Source organism: Rhinopithecus roxellana, chromosome 5 (genome assembly GCF_007565055.1).
Source record: "Rhinopithecus roxellana isolate Shanxi Qingling chromosome 5, ASM756505v1, whole genome shotgun sequence".
NCBI lineage: Eukaryota > Metazoa > Chordata > Mammalia > Primates > Cercopithecidae > Rhinopithecus > Rhinopithecus roxellana.
The window spans coordinates 35,246,317-35,264,796 of NC_044553.1; the positions used below are offsets into that span (position 1 = coordinate 35,246,317).

The following is an 18,480-nucleotide window of genomic DNA, read 5'->3' on the forward strand; positions in this document are numbered from 1 at the left end:
TTTTAGACTAAAGCTTGAACTTACATTGGCAACAAAAATTGTGGAACCAAGTCTACCGGCCTGCAAATTACTGATGACTTCAGGAGGAATGTTTGGATTATTGAGAATGGAAGGTGGTAAATTCATCAACCCTGATCCCATATCAGGGACATGTCCTCCTGGAAACGATCCTCCTGTTCGCTGCAATGCCCTACGAGCATTTTCTCCATCAGGATCCTGTAACACACATTGAATGTTAAATTCCACTAAATACATCAGTTCTATATAATTAAAATAACAAGTTAAATTCTACAGTAGCTATCCCTTCTGACTCAAATTCTTGACCCTCTTGAAGAGTGAGCTTTTTTTCTCATCCAGAGAATTGAGTCCCATAAAAACCTGTGGAGAGACAAAAGATTTCAGCCTCCAGAGATGTCAGTTAAATATTTTTTTCCAATCACTAAAGCCACTTAAGAACTTGAAATTAGTTTAATTTTGCTCTCACACTAGGGTACAAGTATACATACAATTAACTCAAAGAAGAGCGAAGTACTCACTGCGACTTTTCTTTCCAAAATGTAGGAATGGTGAATTCTCACTACTGGATGCCCAATGGAATGCCAAATTCAGACTAATTCAAAGCTTTTCAATAGTGGAACAGACTGTTATAAAACCCAAATACTAGGGTAGAGGATAGGATGGTCGATTGTAATCTGTAAATTTTATTCCTGAACAAAATACAATTACCCACCTTCTAAACTCTTACCATCTTCAACAATGATTATAACCTGAGATGGAGGAGGGGAGAGATAAAGGAGGGCTAAGTGTCCAAGTGAGAAATTACATTAAACATTGTTTTTTTGTTAGGTTCATTAATTTTGTAAGAGAAACACCCTACCCTTTAAACAAAACCAAACACGCACACACACATGCACTCACACAAACATAAATGTCCTTCTCACTCACCCCAGTAGGTACAATACTAAAAAACTAAAATGAATAAACAAAAACCACATAAACACACTGATAGACTATCATCTGCAATGCCAAATGATTATGTTAAAGGTAATCATCATCATCACTTCTCCACCTTTAGGCTAAGATGAAGTGTAAAGGCAACCATCAAATCTACTTTGCTGGCCTCAGTCTGGGAATACAGTACTAATAAAAAGGAAGTTGGGTGACTTTAATAAATTATCCAGGATGGATGGGAATAAAAGGTGAAAAGGTAGATGAAATAATAAAACCATTCTGGCTTCCAACATACTTCTTCACTATGAAGGAATAAAAAGGATTACAAAAGAAAAAGAAAATGTATCAAAGAATACTTCAAAACATGTTAATAAATAATAAATTATTTAGGTCCAAGGATTCAAAAAGAGGTAAAAATACAAAATTTAGGATAGTGGCTACCTATGGGGAAGAAAGGTAACTCAGAAGAGAAGATGTTTCCTGAACTAGTATAGTAAGCTATTTCAGTTGTCTGCGCTTGTAACATTAACAAGATGTATTGCTGGGCTCATCTGTCTTTTATACACATATATATATGACAGAAATATACACACATACAATACATGCATGCATATATAAAACATATATAAAATAAAATGTATATAAAACAAACCACCTACTATATAACATGACTTCTACTCTTCTTTTCCCCTTGCTGTCAGTCTGCTGGTTACTGACTGCTATTGCTTTTGGAGGGCCAACAGCAGCAGTTTATAACCGCTACTATTCTGCATTTAATTAAATGAAACAAAAAATGTAATTCTAAAGTCTGTTAAGGAACATTGGAAATACACCTTCCTTTGACTTTCCTCAGTAGCAGTTCTAAGCATTCATTCCACCCACACCTCTATAAATCAGATATCCCAGGAAAGGGACTGCCAAAGTGACATTAATCCAAAAAAGTCAACTGAATAAATCCCTCATCATTTAGCTGGGCCAAATTTAGCCTTTTTTTTTTTTTTTTCTCTTAAAAAAAGTTAAAAATGGTGGCATCCTCTTTCAACTTGGATTATATAACTGCAGGGTCTCTGAAATAGTACTGAGAATCTACAGTATGCTGAAACTTAAAGGAACACAATAACATGGCTTTGATAGTTAGCATCCAACAAACTTTTTTTTCCAATAAAAGAAAAAGACACCAAGAATCTGTAGTACTTGTCCTTTGAAGAGAAACGGAAAACAGAAAACAGAAAATTGTCAGCTCGGTGCAAAAGTAAATGCCGTTTTTGCCATTATTTTAATTCAAAGCTTTTTTTAATGGCAAAAACTGCATTTACTTTTGCACCAACCTAACATAATCCTCAAAATTATCATTCTGATTATTATAATTTAAAGAAAATTAAGATACGAACATATTTCTGAAGCACTGGCCCTGGCTTATACATAAAAACCACCAAATAATTGGCTGACACAAATCACAACAGTCAAAATTTTTCTATACATTCCCACTAATAACTTTTTAAATAATAAACCCCCAGACATAAACAGGACTAGGTTGCTTCCAAATAATTTGGAAGCAAACTCAAATAAAGGGACCTGGGATACATGTTATATGTTGGTAGCATGGCCTTTAATTTCAAGCTATTATTTCACACTCACGAACAAGAGACTCTTGGACAGGAATAACAATCATTATTACTACAGCTAACATTGATTATGTAGTTAAAATATTTTGAGCACTGTGCTTAGTGCTTTGTATAATGGTAATATCACAAGTATAATAAATAGCCAACTCTAAATGGTTTACATATATTAACTCTTCGAGTCCTGATAGCACTACGAGGTAGGTGCTATTATTACCCCCATCTTAGTAATACGAAAACAAAGGAGAAAGTTTAAGTAATTTACCCTAGTTAGAGAGGTTCTCTGATGCCAGAGCTTTTTACCATGTATCTCATTTAATCCTCATAAAAAATCCTATTGGGTAAATAAATGCACATTTCGTTTTATTGTGCTTCACTTTACTGCACTTTGCAGATATTGCACTTGTTGCAAATTGAAAGTCTGTAACAACCCCGTGTCCAGCAAGCCTATCAGCACCATTTCCCCAACATGTGCTCACTTTGTGTCTCTGTATCACATTTTGGTAATTCATGCAATATCTCAACCTTCTTCATTATTATCTGTCATGGTGATCTGTGATTAGTGATCTTTGATGTTTTAATTGTTTTGGTGCACCATCAACTGTGCCTAAATAAAACAGAGAACTTAATCAATAAATGTTCTGATTGCTCCACGGATCAAGCCGTTCCCCATCTCTCTCCTTCGCCTCAGGCCTCCCTATTCCGAGACACAAATAATATTGAAATTAGGTCAATTAATCATCCTAAAATGGCTTCTAAGTGTTCAAGTAAAAGAAAGAGTTGCAAGTCTCTCACTTTAAATCAAAAGCTAGACATGATTAAGCTTAGTGAGGAAGACATGTCAAAAGTTTAGACGGGTGAAAAGCCAGGCCTCTTGCATCGGAGTTCCTGAAGGAAACTTAAAGTGCTACTCCAGTGAACACATGAATGGTGAGAAAGTGAAACAGCCTTAATGCTATTTCAAAAACGGGTAAAAACACAAAACGTAAGATACTTGTTCCCTTTGGGGAAGGATAACACAACAGAAAAGATGCTTATTGAACTATTAAGATACTTCACTTGTTTGTGCTTACAACATTTCAGTGGTCTGAAAGTTTCAGTGGTTTGAACAGAAGATCAAAGCAGCCTTATCATTCCCTTAGGCCAAAGCCTAATCCAGAGTAAGGCCTTAACTCTCTTCAATTCTATGAAGGCTGAGAGAGGTGAGAAAGGTGCAGAAGGGAAGTTTGAAGCTGGTTCATGAGATTTAAGGAAAGAAGCCATCTCTATAACATAAAAGTACAAGTGAAGCAGCAAGTGCTGATGTAGAAGCTGCAGCAAGTTATCCAGAAGACCTAGCTAAGATCATTGATGAGATGGCTACATTAAACAATAGACTTTCAGTGTAGATGAAACAGTCTTCTATAGAAAGAAGATGCCATCTAGGACTTTCAGAGTTAGAAGGGAGAAGTCAGTGTTTGGCTTCAAAGCTTCAAAGGGCACACTGACTCTTCTATTAGGGGCTAATACAACTGGTAACCTTAAGTTGACTTGAAGTCAATGCTCATTCACCATTCTGAAAATCCTAGGGCCCTTAATAATTAGGCTAAATCTACTCTGTGCTCTATAAATGAAATAACAAAGCCTGATGACAGCACATCTGTTTATAGAATAGTTGGCTGAATATTTTAAGCCCACTGTTGAGACCTCTTGCTCAAAAAAAAAAATCCTTTCAAAATATTACTGCTCATTGACAATGCACTTGTCACCCAAGAGTGCGAAAGAAGATATACAAGAAGACTAACATTGTTTGCAGGCCTATTAACACAATATCCATTCTGTAACCCATGAATCAAGAAATAATTTTAACTTTCAAGTCTGATTATTTAAGAAATATAATTCGTAAGGCTATTGCTGTCATAGACAGTGATTCCTCTGATAGATCTGGGCAAAGTAAACTAAAAATCTGCTGAAAAGAATGCACCATTCTAGATGTCATTAAGAATATTTGTGATTCATAAGGCCAAAATATCAATATTAACAGGAGTTTGGAATAAATGGATTCTAATCCTAATGGATGACTTTAGGGCTTCAAGACTTAAATGGTGAACATAACTGAAAGTGCAAGAAAACTAGAACTAGAAGTGGATCCTGAAGATGTGACTAAATTGCTGCAACCTCATGATAAAACCTAAACAAATTAGGAGTTGCTTCTCGTATGAGCAAAGAAAGTCATTTCTTGAGATGGAATCTACACCTGGTGAATATACTATGAACACTGTTGAAATGGCAACAAAGGATTTAGAATATTACATAAACTTAGTTGATAAAGCAGCAGCAGGTTTGAGAGGACTGACTTCAATTTTGAAGGAAGTTCTACCATAGGTAAAATGTTATCAAACAGCATCACATGCTTCAGAGAAATCTTTTACGAAAGGAAGAGTCAATTGATACAGCAAACTTCACTGTTCTTATTTTAAGAAATTGCGACAGCCACCCCAAACTTTAGCAACCACCACCCTGATCAGTCAGCAGCCATCACCACTGAGGCAAGACTCTCCACCAGCAAAAAGACTACAATGAAAGCTCAAATGATCACTAGCATTTTCAGCAATAAAGCATTTTTGAATTAAAGCATGTATATTGTGCTTTTAGACATAATGCTATTGCTTTAAATAGAATATAGTATAGTCTAAACGTAACTCTTATGGGTACTGCAAAACCAAAACATATATGTGACACACTTTATTGTTTTATTTGCTTTATTGCAGTAGTCTGGAACCAAACCTGCAATAGCTCCAAGGTATGTCTCTATTATCAGCAGTACTACTACAATCACTTCAGTTTAGAGAATTAAGTAGCATGTCCAGACACCCACTAGAAAGTGATAAAGCCAGGAATCAAATCATTACTATACAATTAAATACTATACAATTAAATGTTGACAGTACTGCTCTACAACCAATGATTAGCATCAGTATGAGTACAAAATCTTCAGGGTCCCAAAGTTACACTATTTATCTCTTTTAACAGATTTTAGCAAGTATATGTATGTAACAGGTCTGTAATCAAACTATTACGATTAACAATACAAAATAAAGGAACCCATGAAGATGAGGGATATTCAAGCCAATCATTCTCAAGGTTAAACTGTAAATGATTTGTTTGTATCTTCTAGTCATTTTTTGTCTACCTATTTACACTGCTATAATTTTGTACAAAGAGGACATTTCCATTTCAGGGGATTCCAACTTCTAGTTATAAATTTCACTAATAGAGTTATAATTTTTTCTTAAATTTTAATCTAGTACAGTTTCCAAGTAACTCTGATAAAAAGTGAATATCAGTTTTATTCAAATCCATAACATATTTGCATCAAGTGACCTTTAATTATCAATTACAAGGATGTTATATTTCTCAAATTAAATAACAAAATCTAAAAATGGAAAATGTCTGTACCAAATAAACTCAGCACCTAAAGTTTATCCCCTTTGAATTTCTAGGTCCCCAAATTTATAAAAATTACGTGCTTTTATTTTTAACAACTTGGAACAAATCAAGTATATAGGATAACTGCTTAAAAGCAAATATAAAATCATGTACAAGTAAAATTATCATCAATATATAATGCTTTAATAAACATCTATGCTTTAAAAAAAAGTTGTAGTCAGGCAAATATATTACCAAATTGAAAATCCAAGGAAAGCATGTCTTTATAGTCAAATGTTTAAATTCTAAATATAAGAAATCTTACCTCTTTAATATTTAGGGGTCTTCCACTAAGATCATATTTGTTCATAGTTTCTAGGGCTTTCTTTACAAATTCTTCATCTTTGAATTCAACCACACTTAACAGGGAAAAAATTTATAGGAAATGTTTACGTGCTAATTTTTTTCCAAAGTTTAATTTAATTTAAGATACTTGAAGAAAAAATTTCTTACCCACAACCCTATATCCAGGTAGATTTGTCAAAATATGCAAAAGAAAAACAGTTTTAGATCAGTACATGAATAATCAGTTCTAACATTTCAATCATTAAGGCAATTAATAATATGGTAGAATCACTTCACCTTTTATATCTCCAGAACATAACAGGCGAGGAACCACAAATTTTCTCTAAATTTTAAAATATATCTATTAAAATAGTAGAATCTAACATGTAACAAGCTTGGAGCACAGTTTTTACTTTTAGGTGACTTTTCATTAAGTTAAAACTAATGTCACTGCACAAATTAAATCAACAGTAATTCAAGGAAATAACTAAAGGCTCCAATATACCTATCCTTCTATAGTTACAAATATTTTCAAAAGATGTATTATCTACGACATATTTTTCAATTCTATTAAAATCAAAATAGTGAATATTAATTTTATTTTTAACAAGTTCTCTATTAGATTAAAACTGGCTGCACATTTAACAGCACCCAGTTGGAAGTATATAAAAATCACCTACAAACTAGTAATAAATTAATTTGGAGAGTTATTTTAAAAAAAAATTCCCTGTGATTGCCATTCAAAGTCCCATTTGAATGTAATGACAAAGTTTTTATTCATCATGCACCCAACTGGTTTTACTAACATAATTAAACATTGCTAAGAGTTTTCCATTGTATTCTTCAGTATATTGCATTCTTGTTGCTAAAAATCAAAATATACTATCAACCAATTCCTTCTATGTCAATGTAATCGTAAATGTCATTCATACCAATTGGTCAGAGCACTGCCTCTTATGTAGTCCTGCAGGCTACCAAATTGAGCTTTTCAGTAAAATTTCAAAAATACATTCTGAACTAACACCTTTAAGCTATAGTCCCCTCAAAAAACTCAAGAATATTATCAATTCAGTGACTTTTAAAGTATCCTTGAAGACATCAAAATACAACAAAAAATTCCTATGCTAAAATCTTATTGGCTAAGAAGAAGTATTACCTTAGAGCATTGGAAAAGTGAATGCCCTTTTTGAGTGTTTACAAAACCCATCCCTTCCAGGCAGCGAGGTTTGTATAAGTGTCAGACTTGCTGGTATAGAGCCTCAAATCTTGTATAATAAAGTAAAACAAAATGAAACTTAAGTTTCCAAAAACTGGTACAAGTATTATACAAAAAGTAAACTGCTGAGGAACTTTTAAACCTCAAGCAGATTATTGCCCACAGCACTTACCCTTGATTTTCCTTCCGCATCCTTAAAGAGCTCCACGTATGTAACCTCACCAACTACATAAGACATACAAAAGGAAGATACCAAGAAACAATACATTTAAACACCAGTATCTTGCTTTACTGCACACCTGTGCACAACTCTACAGAGAAGCACCTATTATTCACCAACAATCAAAACCAGACCAACATACCTCCTATCAATGGCTATGTAAATTTAACTAATTTTCAGAAATGTACATCATCCACGTTCTCTAAAAAAAAAGCTAACAACCATATTAACCTAATTCATACTACAAATCATATTTTGGCCAGCATGATATAGTTGGTGAACAAATGCACATATACATACAAATGGTCCCTTAACCTATCATATTAAAAAACATCAACATTAGCACTTTTCAAATAACTTTGGTCAGCCTACACACAACAGCTGTTTTAAGGTGACTTTCTACCTGAATGTCTTCAATCATGTTTGCCATCAGTAAACTAAATTTACAAATCATGCTTCACAGCAAGCCACACACTTTCTAAATAAAGTCAATGAATAAAACCAATCAAATAGTTGTCACCTTACAACAGACACACCAATGCAATTTTTTAAAAAAAATTTATTAGAAGAGATCAGCCTCAAAGCCAAGTACATAGTTTGCAGGACTGTTGAAACTCAATTTTTCAAGAGATAACAAAACTAACTTTTACAAGATCAAGTATTGAAATTATTTTTCCCCAAAACCAACCATGTATATAAGATGAAGGTTTTCAGATTATTCTGAAAACAAAACTGCAACAGCAGTAATGCAATTTTAATTTAGAACTGCAAAGACAGCATCATGGCAGTCATGACAATGCAAACAAAATAAATTCCACAGCCAGATTCCAGACTCCACCAAGATAATAACAAAACAGCTTTTGGAAAAAAAATAATCAGACCTTATTATTCATTCTTTAACACGCTAAATGTATTACTTAACTGATGCAATAGCCTTTTAAAATCTATAAAAACTTCAACTAGACAAAGCAATCACTTTAACAAAATTCTTGGTGGCATGCATATGCTGGCTCGCTACTATCCCACTAAAATGGCAAAAAGAAAAATATCCATACTACCTTGTAATGAAATTGTGTCAAGTGAAAGAAGAGGAAAAGATTAATTCACAGAAATAAAAATCAATTTTTTGAGTCTGCGTGGCTCAGAGGAATAAAAACGTTTGTGTAGTTCCCTCCCCTGTCTATATGAAGATTATCCAACAGTGGGTTATTTCAGAGATAGTTACCTTTCTCTCTCATTAGATCTTTAATAGCTTGCCATTTCATGTCATATGGGATGTTGCTAATGAAAACTCTGTTACGATTTGGACCCTTCTTTTCTCCAGTGCCCGAATTCTTGTCTTTTGAATACGGATGAAATCTATTGGCCTTCTTACTTCCTGTAGATTTTTCCTTTAAGTCAGATTTCTCTTCTTTTGCTGACTCATCATTCTCCCTGTGAATTTTAAAAAAAAAATCAAACAAACAAAAACCCTCAGTTGTGCTTATAAGAATGGAAGTCTATATTAAACAAATATTTCATATTTATCACTTCACAAAACTCTCCACTAAGCTAGACCTCAGCAAAGTAGCTGGAGAATCAGCCTGAGAGCTTTGAAATTACCCAGTGCTATTTCAAAGCAAGAGTTTGGCTTCTCATTTAACAGTCCTCATTTTTTTCCCCACATTAAATAGTTGTAAGCATCCAAACAATCACCCAGTTTTTCCCACCACACTACTTAATTAATAAATGCTATTAGACTGGAACAGAGGGAAGAGCAGATAATTTACTTCTAAGGTATCTAAAACTGCCACCTTTGATGGAAAATTAACTTTCTGGGCATCATTAAAAACTTTTTTAAAAAACTAATTTACACAATGATACTCTGAAAAAAGTTCATCTCTTAAAGGTTAATAGTTTCTTCTCAGAACTTTCTCCTCCCTTAATTAGAAGCATAATTAAAATACAAAGTTATGTCTATAATTCCACATCTATATATGTATATACTCATATTAAGACTCTCAAACTTTCTTCTATTCCCAATTTTGATCAACACAGAAAGCTTATAAAGTATCCTAATATTTTATGTTACATTTTAACCTATAAACTAGAATAGGGTACTTCATCAAATTATGCAGTTTCATTAATATTACCTACAATGGGTAATGTAGGACAGGAGCAGTACCTAAAAGCAACATAAGCCAACATTTTATAAACCTGATTTTTTTTTTTTTTTTTTTTTTGAGACAGAGTTTTGCTCTGTCGCCCAGGGGTGGAGTGCAGTGGCACAATCTTGGCTCACTGCAGCCTCCACCTCCCAGGTTCAAGCAATTCTCTGCCTCAGCCTCCTGAGCAGCTGGGATTACAGGTGCCCACCACCACACCCAGCTAATTTTTTGTATTTTTAGTAGAGATGGGGTTTCACCATCTTGGCCAGGCCGATCTTGAACTCGTGACCTCATGATCCACCCACTTTGCCTCCCAAAGTGCTAGGATTACAGGTATGAGCCACTGCGCCCAGCCAAATCTGATTTTTAATGAGGCCTTAACTAGAAAAAAAAGTAATTGATAACACTGTAATCACAGTGCAACTCTATGATGTCATATGCCAACCATCCAAAAGATTCAGGCATACACTTAAACCCTATAGATAAAAATTTGGATTTATATTTTAAAATGCAGTTTACTTTTAAAAACAAGTCTTTTTTACAGAACAAACAACAGTGTTTTGTTGTTGTTGTTTTTTGTTGTTGTTTTTTGAGACAGAGTCTCATTCTGTCACCCAGGCTGGAGTACAGTGGCAACATCTCGGCTCACTGCAATCTCCGCCTCCTGGGTTCAAGGAATTCTCCTTCCTCATCCCAAGTAGCTGGAATTACAGGTGTCTGCAACCACACCCAGGTAATTTTTATATTTTTAGTAGAGACGGGGTTTCAACATGTTGGAAAGGCTGGTCTCAAACTTCTGACCTCAGGTGATCCACCCACCTCGGCCTCCCAAAGTGATGGGATTACAGGTGTGAGCCACTGTGCCTGGCCAATAGATTTCTTATTTAAATAACTAAGTGCTCTAGTCAATTTAAAACTATTTTAATAACAAAACTTCAATTTTAAAGCAATTTTTCACAAACATTACTAATAATATCACTGTGGATAACACCTAGGAATCTAAATTTTTTTTAAAGCTTTCTGGATTATTCTGACAACAAATCAAGTTTCATGAGCCAGGCTCTAAATTATCTTCCAAGCCCAGCAATTCTGGTGACCCATACATTGCAATGCTCCTCACACACCTCTAACCGCAGTCATTTGTTACATAATATACGGAGCTTCTTGAACACTACTGTTCTTTGTAGGTAACACAGCCATAAACATAGCATGCAAACCCTATAAGAACAAAAACTATCTGCTTTGCTATCACCAGCACCTCGCACGGTGACTGCATATAACACTGTGCTGTAATTTTTGAATGAATTAACAGTCAATTAAGAATCCATACTCATCTGAGCACAGATGTTGCCAGAAAAACTGCTAGAATAAAGACAGAGACATTTGGACCAAACTTGCTTTGCCATTTTTTTAGACCTTGAAAGGGATATCTTCACTATCAAACATATTCCTTCATCAGAAATGGCATGGCCTAGGGGGGAGTCTTCTCAACTGCCTAAATCTACAAAGTACCTACCTGTCTGAACAGAGTGACACTTTTGAAAATGGCAGCAAGCAGCCAAAAGGCACAAAGGCCTTTTCTCTGGTTTCTGGGTACCACAGATATAACAACAAACCTTTCTTTTCAATTCCCCAAAGGGCCTGTTTACATAACAGGCTTAGATGAATTCAATGAATGTTTGTAAAGTAACTGAGACTCTATTCAGTAAACAGATATCTATATAGTCTCTAGATTAATATCCCTTCCCCTGCCTATTTTCTTCCTGGATTAAACCAATTGTGAAAATTACACAAAGTTCTGAAGTACTTACAATGTTCTATTCTTGACTTGGGTGGGGTTACACAGATTAAGTATTTGCTTACAACAATCTGAAAATTCCATTAAAAGCAGTAACATTATACATAATATCTTCTTTTAAAAATTTACTCCAAGATGATCAAAGAAAGTAATTTCTTCATTTTCCCAAATAAGAAGCCTCTTAAAAATACTGCTAAACTGCTCGTCTACGATGTATGAACTAAAATTTACCTTAAGTTTCTTCCCAGTGTATAACAAAAAAAGAAAAAAAAATCTATAAAAGGCATAACAGTTTAGAGGCTACAGAAATGATCTATTAAGAAACTGAGCCATAATTATATAATTTCTGAACTATTTCCAAGTCATAAATACTTTGGAAGAGAAAGTAAAAATATAAGTGAAAACTATTAAGGAAATGATGCTACATAATTCCAAAATATTGGTACTACCTCCAGAATTCCATGTACTAAATTCCCAGACTGTTCATTTAGACAACCACTCCCACAATGTACTTAAAATAAAAACTCTAAAATAGTCATTAAAATGTTATCTATTCTTAAAATTGAACTATGCGTATCTAAATTATAACATAAATTTCTGAAAAAAATCAACCTCCAACATCAAAAGAAGAAACCCAGTTTTAACGTACGATTTTAAAAGTATACTGGTATAGTATCAGATCCAATATTAATCCCAGTTCCAGAGGAAAACTACCAGACGGCAGTTCAGAGCAATAAATGCCTACATTAAGAAAAACGACCGACCTCCAGGCCAGGTGTGGTGGCTCACACCTATAATCCCAGCACTTTGGGAGGCCAAGACAGGTGGATCACTTAAGGTCAGTAGTTCGAGATGAGCCTGGCCAACATGGTGAAACTCCATTTCTACTAAAAATACAAACATTAGCCAGGGATAGTGATGCATGCCTATAATCCCAGCTGCTCAGGATGCTGAGGCAGGAGAATCACCTGAACCCAGGAGGCAGAGGCTGCAGTGAGCCGAGATCGCACCATCGCTTTTTTTTTTTTTTTTTTTTTTTTTTTTTGAGACAGAGCAAGACTCCATCTCAAAAAAAAAAAAAGAATAAAGATCTCCAACAACCTAACTTCACACCGCAAGGAACTAGGAAAAAGAACTAAGTCCAAAGTTAATAGAAAGAAGAAAATAACGAAAATCAGGGCAAAAATAAATGAAATTATACTAGAAAAACAATAGAAAAGGTCAATAAAACTAAAAGTTGGTTTTTGAAAGATAAGCAAAACTGACAAAGATTAAGCTAGATTAAGGGGGGGAAAACAATCAGAAATCAAACAGGGAAAATAGAAAAATACATAAAGAAATCAAAGAGGAGACTTTGTATAACAGATACCACAGAAATACAGAGAATTATAAGAAACTACTATTAACAATTATATACCAACTAATTGGATAACTTAGAAGAAATTAATAAATTCCTGGAAATATACAACTCACCAAGTCTGAACCACAAAAAATTAGAAAATCTGAACTGTCCAATAACAAGGGAATTGGAGTCAGTAATCAAAAATCTCCCAAGAAAGAAAAGCCCAGGACCTGATAGCTTCACTGGTAAATTCTATCAAACATTTAAGAACTAATACCAATCCTTCTCAAACTCTTCCAAAAAACCGAATATGAGGAAACTCTTTCAAATCATTTTATAAGGCCAGATTACCCTAATAACAAAGCCAGACAAGGATCCTACAAGAAAAGAAAATTACGGGCAATATCCCTGATGAACACAGATGTAAAAATTCTCAACAAAATACTAGCAAACTAAATTTAACAGCACATTAAAAGGATCATACACCATAATCAAATGGTATCTATCTCAGGGATGCAAGGATGACATACATAAATCAGTAAATGTTATACACCACATTAACAGAATGAAGGATTTTTTAAAAATCAAAGATCATCTCAATAGATCCAGGAAAAGCATTTGACAAACTCAATATCCTTTCAAGATAAACACTCTCAACAAATTTAGTACAGAAGGAATGTTCCTCAACACAATAAAGATCATATACGACAACCCCATAGCTAATGTCATACTCAACAGTGAAAATTTGAAGGTTTTACTTCTAAGAGCAGGAAAAAGAGAAGATGCCTATGCTCACCACTTCTATTCAATATTGTACTGAAGGTCACAGCCAGAGCAAGAGGCAAATAAAAGACATAAAAGGCAACCAAATTGGAGAGAAAGAAGTAAAATAATATGTGTTTGCAGAAGATGTGATCTTACATAGAAAATTATTCAGAGAAAAATTTAAAGACACCACCAGGCCGGGCGCGGTGGCTCAAGCCTGTAATCCCAGCACTTTGGGAGGCCGAGACGGGTGGATCACGAGGTCAGGAGATCGAGACCATCCTGGCTAACACAGTGAAACCCCGTCTCTACTAAAAATACAAAAACTAGCCGGGCGAGGTGGCGGGCGCCTGTAGTCCCAGCTACTCGGGAGGCTGAGGCAGGAGAATGGCGTGAACCCGGGAGGCGGAGCTTGCAGTGAGCTGAGATCCGGCCACTGCACTCCAGTCCGGGCGACAGAGCGAGACTCCGCCTCAAAAAAAAAAAAAAAAAAAAAAAAAAAAAAGACACCACCAAAAAAACTATTAGAACAAATTCGGTAAAGTTATAGGATACAAAGTCAACATTAAAAAATCCACTGCATAGCTACATACTACTAATAATAAACTATCCAAAAAATTAATTAAGAACACAATCTCATTTAAAATAGCACCAGAAAGAATAAAATACCTAGAAATAAATTTAACCAAGAAAGCTAAAGAGCTATACACTGAAAAACTATCAATGATACAATTGAAAATAATACAAATGAAAGATACTCCATGTTCATAGATGAGAGGAAATAATATTGTCAAAATGTCCTTCCTACCCAAAATGACCTATAAATTCAATGTGATCTCTATCAAAATTCTAACAGCGTTTTTCACAGAAACAGATATATTCCTGAAATCCATATGAACCATAAAAGATCTCAAATGGCTAAAGCAATCTTGAACAAGAAGAAAAAGATAAAAACATCACACTACCTGATTCAAGTTATATTACAATTCTACAGTAATCAAAACAATATGGTACTGGCACAAAAACAAGACACACAGACCAATGGAACATAACAGCACACTCAATAATACATCCCCAAGGATATGGTAAACTAATCTTTGACAAAGGCACCAAAAATATACAATGGTGAAAGGACAGTCTCTTCAAAAAATGGTATTGGGAGAACTAGATATTCACATACAAAACAAAATGAAAATGGATTAAAAATTTAAACATAACACCTAAAACCCTGTAACTCCCAGAAGAAAACACAAGAGAAAAGCTCCATGACCTTGGTCTTGGCAATGATTTTTTTTTTTTTATATGACACCAAAAGCACAGACAACACAAACAAAAGTAAACAACTGGAACTACATCAAAGTAAAAAGTTATTGCACAGCAAAGGAAACAATCAATGAAATAAAAAGGCAACCTAAGAAATGAGAGAAAACATTTGCAAACCATATATCCAATAAGGGATTAATATCAAAAATGTATAAGGAACTCATACAACTCAATAGCAATCCAATTAAAAAATGAGAAATGGATCCGAATAGATATTTTTCCAAAGAAGACACACCAATGGCCAAAAGATATATGAAAAAGTGCTCAATATCACTAATCATCAGAGAAATACAACTCAAAACCACAATGCAATATCACTTCATCCCTGTTAGAATGACTTATCAAAAAGTCAAAAGATAGCAAGTGTTGCTGAGGATGTGTAGAAAGAACTCTTAGATACTGCTGGTGGAAATGTATATTGGTACAACCATTATAGAAAACAGCATCAAGGGTCCTCAAAAAATTAAAAACGAAACTACCATATGATTCATCAATGCTATTTTTGGGTATACATCCAAGGAAAATGAAATCACTATCTCAAAGAGATATCTGCACTCCCATGTTCACTGCATCATCCACAATACCTAAGATATGGAAATGACTTAAGTGTCCACTGACAGATAAACGGTTAAAGGAAACATGATATATATTTTGTGTTTACACAACACATCCACACTGGAATATTATTATTTAGCCTTATAAAAAGAACAAAATCTTGCCATTTGCAACAACAGAGATAAACCTAGAGGACATTATGCTATGTGAAAAAAGCCAGACCCAGAAAGACAAATACTGCATGATCTCACTTACACACAGACTCTAAAAAAAGTCAAACTCAGAAGCAGCGTGTAGAAGGGTGTTTACCAGAGGTGGAGGGCAGCAGGGAATGGGGAAATGTTCTAAGGGCACAAACTTTCAGTTATAAGATGGGTAAGTTCTGTAGATCTAAGGCACAGTATAGTGACTATACTTAACATATTTACTGTATACTTGAAATTTGCTTAAAGAGTAGATCTTAAGTATTTTCAACACCAAAAAATATGGTAATTATGTGAGGTAACAGATATGTTAATTAGCTTGATTGTGGTACTCATCTCACAATTTATTTGTATAACAAAACATCACATTGTACACTTCAAAATATACAATTTTTGTCAATTTACCTCAATAAAGCTTGGGAGAACAGTTCTAGTCTTTACTCCTAATAAAAATCACTCAACTGAAGAACACATTACTTTGCTCCAATGCTTAAAATTTTATAGTACCCTAATATAACTCTCAATCTCTACCCACTCCAAAGTTATACTTAATTACACATGAATAATAAAGTTATAATAATACTGCTCTTTTCCCACCTATTCACTTTTAAGAAAAGGGGAGCCAGTATACCATTTGGCATTAAAAAAAGAAGGCTATAGTTGGAAAACGGATCTTTTCTAAAGGTGTGAACATGTAAATTAAATTCCCTGTATATGAGTTTCATAAGCATAAAAGTTCACTTCTGCACTTCTTCCACAAATATTTACTAGGCCTTAAGAATACAAAGAAGAATAAGACATAGTGGTCTCCCACCCTCAAAAACTATGGATTAACCTCAGCAAATACTATTTCAATCCTGATGACAAGCAGTACTCTGTTCAATTCTAACCAATATATAATTTGGGGCAATATCATGATAATTTTTATAATCAACAATGAATTATTTTTATTAAAAGTATATGGTAATCAACTCAAGGTTTATGTATTGGGGTTGTCACCCACTCCTACTAGTTCACGAAGTCAAATAAAAAGGTCTAGGTCGCTACTCAGTTTGAATGACTCATGCTGGATCATCACATATGTTCTTACAGAGTAGACAGTAAGTGAAATCCCTGAGAGTAAAACTGAACTCGATTCAACTTCTGGGAAAAAGAGAAAGGGATAGAGGTGAATTACAAGCAATATGGAAATAATCTATATTTACTAGTAATACTTCTTCACTTCTTCACCTTATATTTTTCTCTTCCTAAATGAGAAAAGATTCTTTCTCCACCTTTCTCCTCTCTCTTTTTCCCGTCTCCACCTTTCTCCTCTCTCTTTTTCCCGTCTTGCTAAATCATGATGAGACTTTAGAAGGGATTAGAGAATCTGATGGAGGTTTAGATACCAAACTTCCGCTATATCAACACTAACCATACCCAAGTATAGGAGGGCTTCTCTCTGTAATTCAAGGCTGCACTTTTTGTTCAGGAGAAAAGATGGCATGTATACTCGTGTTTAGATATGAATAGCACATATTTTTCAGTTGATCATTCCGCTGGTTTTAATTTCTATTTTTAATGCCAAATTCTCGAAAGCCCACATTTTGGCAAGCATGGTAGAAAGCGCTTCATTCACTTTCTAGTTCCTCAGTTACTGAGGTGAACCACTCTTCATCCAGGAACAAACTCCACTAAGTTCCAATCTCTTACACCTGCACCTCTATTCTCCTAGAAGATGCTGCCACTCCTATTCAAACTCATTTGCGAGCAAGAGTGTCAAAGAGCTGGGGAGAGCTACCCTCATCTTATCTGCCACCAACTTATACACAGACTGGTCCAGGTCTTACCATACCATTTCAAACATTCTTATACAAAGGTCAGACAGACCTTTCCCTTGCCTATTTTACTGTGAGCATATGTCTATTGCTTTCTGCTCTGAGGCATAACGAGAAGGAAAAGGATGTTTTCACTAAATTATTAACATACTTTCAACTTCAGGTTTAAGGAGGTAGGCATATGAAAGTAAGCGCTTAACTTCATATCCTCCCACAAGACAAGAACAAAGGGGAGCATAACATTTCCCTAGAACCAGAAATTATTATGGATTGGGGTCAACTAAATTATTTATAGGCACTGGTGACAACTGCGACCTTAAAAGTTTTCCTTCATTTAGGGGGGAAAAAATTAACCATCTATTATACCAAACTTAAGATAATCATACACTGAGTTGAAAAATATATATATACTCTCCACAGCTGACGCACATTACCCAGTGGGAAGGGAAGCCACGCACATCGCACATTTCCCTTTTGAAAGTACGTCTAGCCAATTCAAGAGTAACACAATACATACAGTCTAACAGCACATTATTAAACTTCCTCTCGGTATAAATCAGTTTAAAAATGAACACACACTTTAGAAAACAACAAAACACTAAACTTGTGAAGCTCAGAAAGAAGCCAGAGATATTCCTTTTAAATACGTTCTTGGTGGTTAGGAGGAAATGTCCGATGATGTCATCCCTAGATACTCCCTAGTGATGAACACTAACTACTGGTCCTTAAAGGGGGACCATTTTCCTGCAAACCGTGGCGTTCGCTGAG

The 18,480-nt window shown here is 34.7% G+C and overlaps 1 protein-coding gene across 4 annotated transcripts in view; it reads right to left on the reverse strand.

Annotated features, from left to right (window-relative positions):
- The window catches only part of MYEF2 (myelin expression factor 2), a 38,483-nt gene that overhangs the window by 19,406 nt on the left and 597 nt on the right, over window positions 1-18,480 (reverse strand). For all 4 annotated transcript variants that reach the window (XM_010357819.2, XM_010357820.2, XM_030930772.1 and 1 more), the window contains exons 2-6: window positions 8,988-9,196; window positions 7,715-7,767; window positions 6,495-6,502; window positions 6,307-6,400; window positions 25-216 (exon numbers count right to left, since the gene is read on the reverse strand). In XM_010357819.2, coding sequence (XP_010356121.1) covers window positions 25-216; window positions 6,307-6,400; window positions 6,495-6,502; window positions 7,715-7,767; window positions 8,988-9,196 — 556 coding nt within the window. The remainder of the gene's footprint in view (window positions 1-24; window positions 217-6,306; window positions 6,401-6,494; window positions 6,503-7,714; window positions 7,768-8,987; window positions 9,197-18,480) is intronic.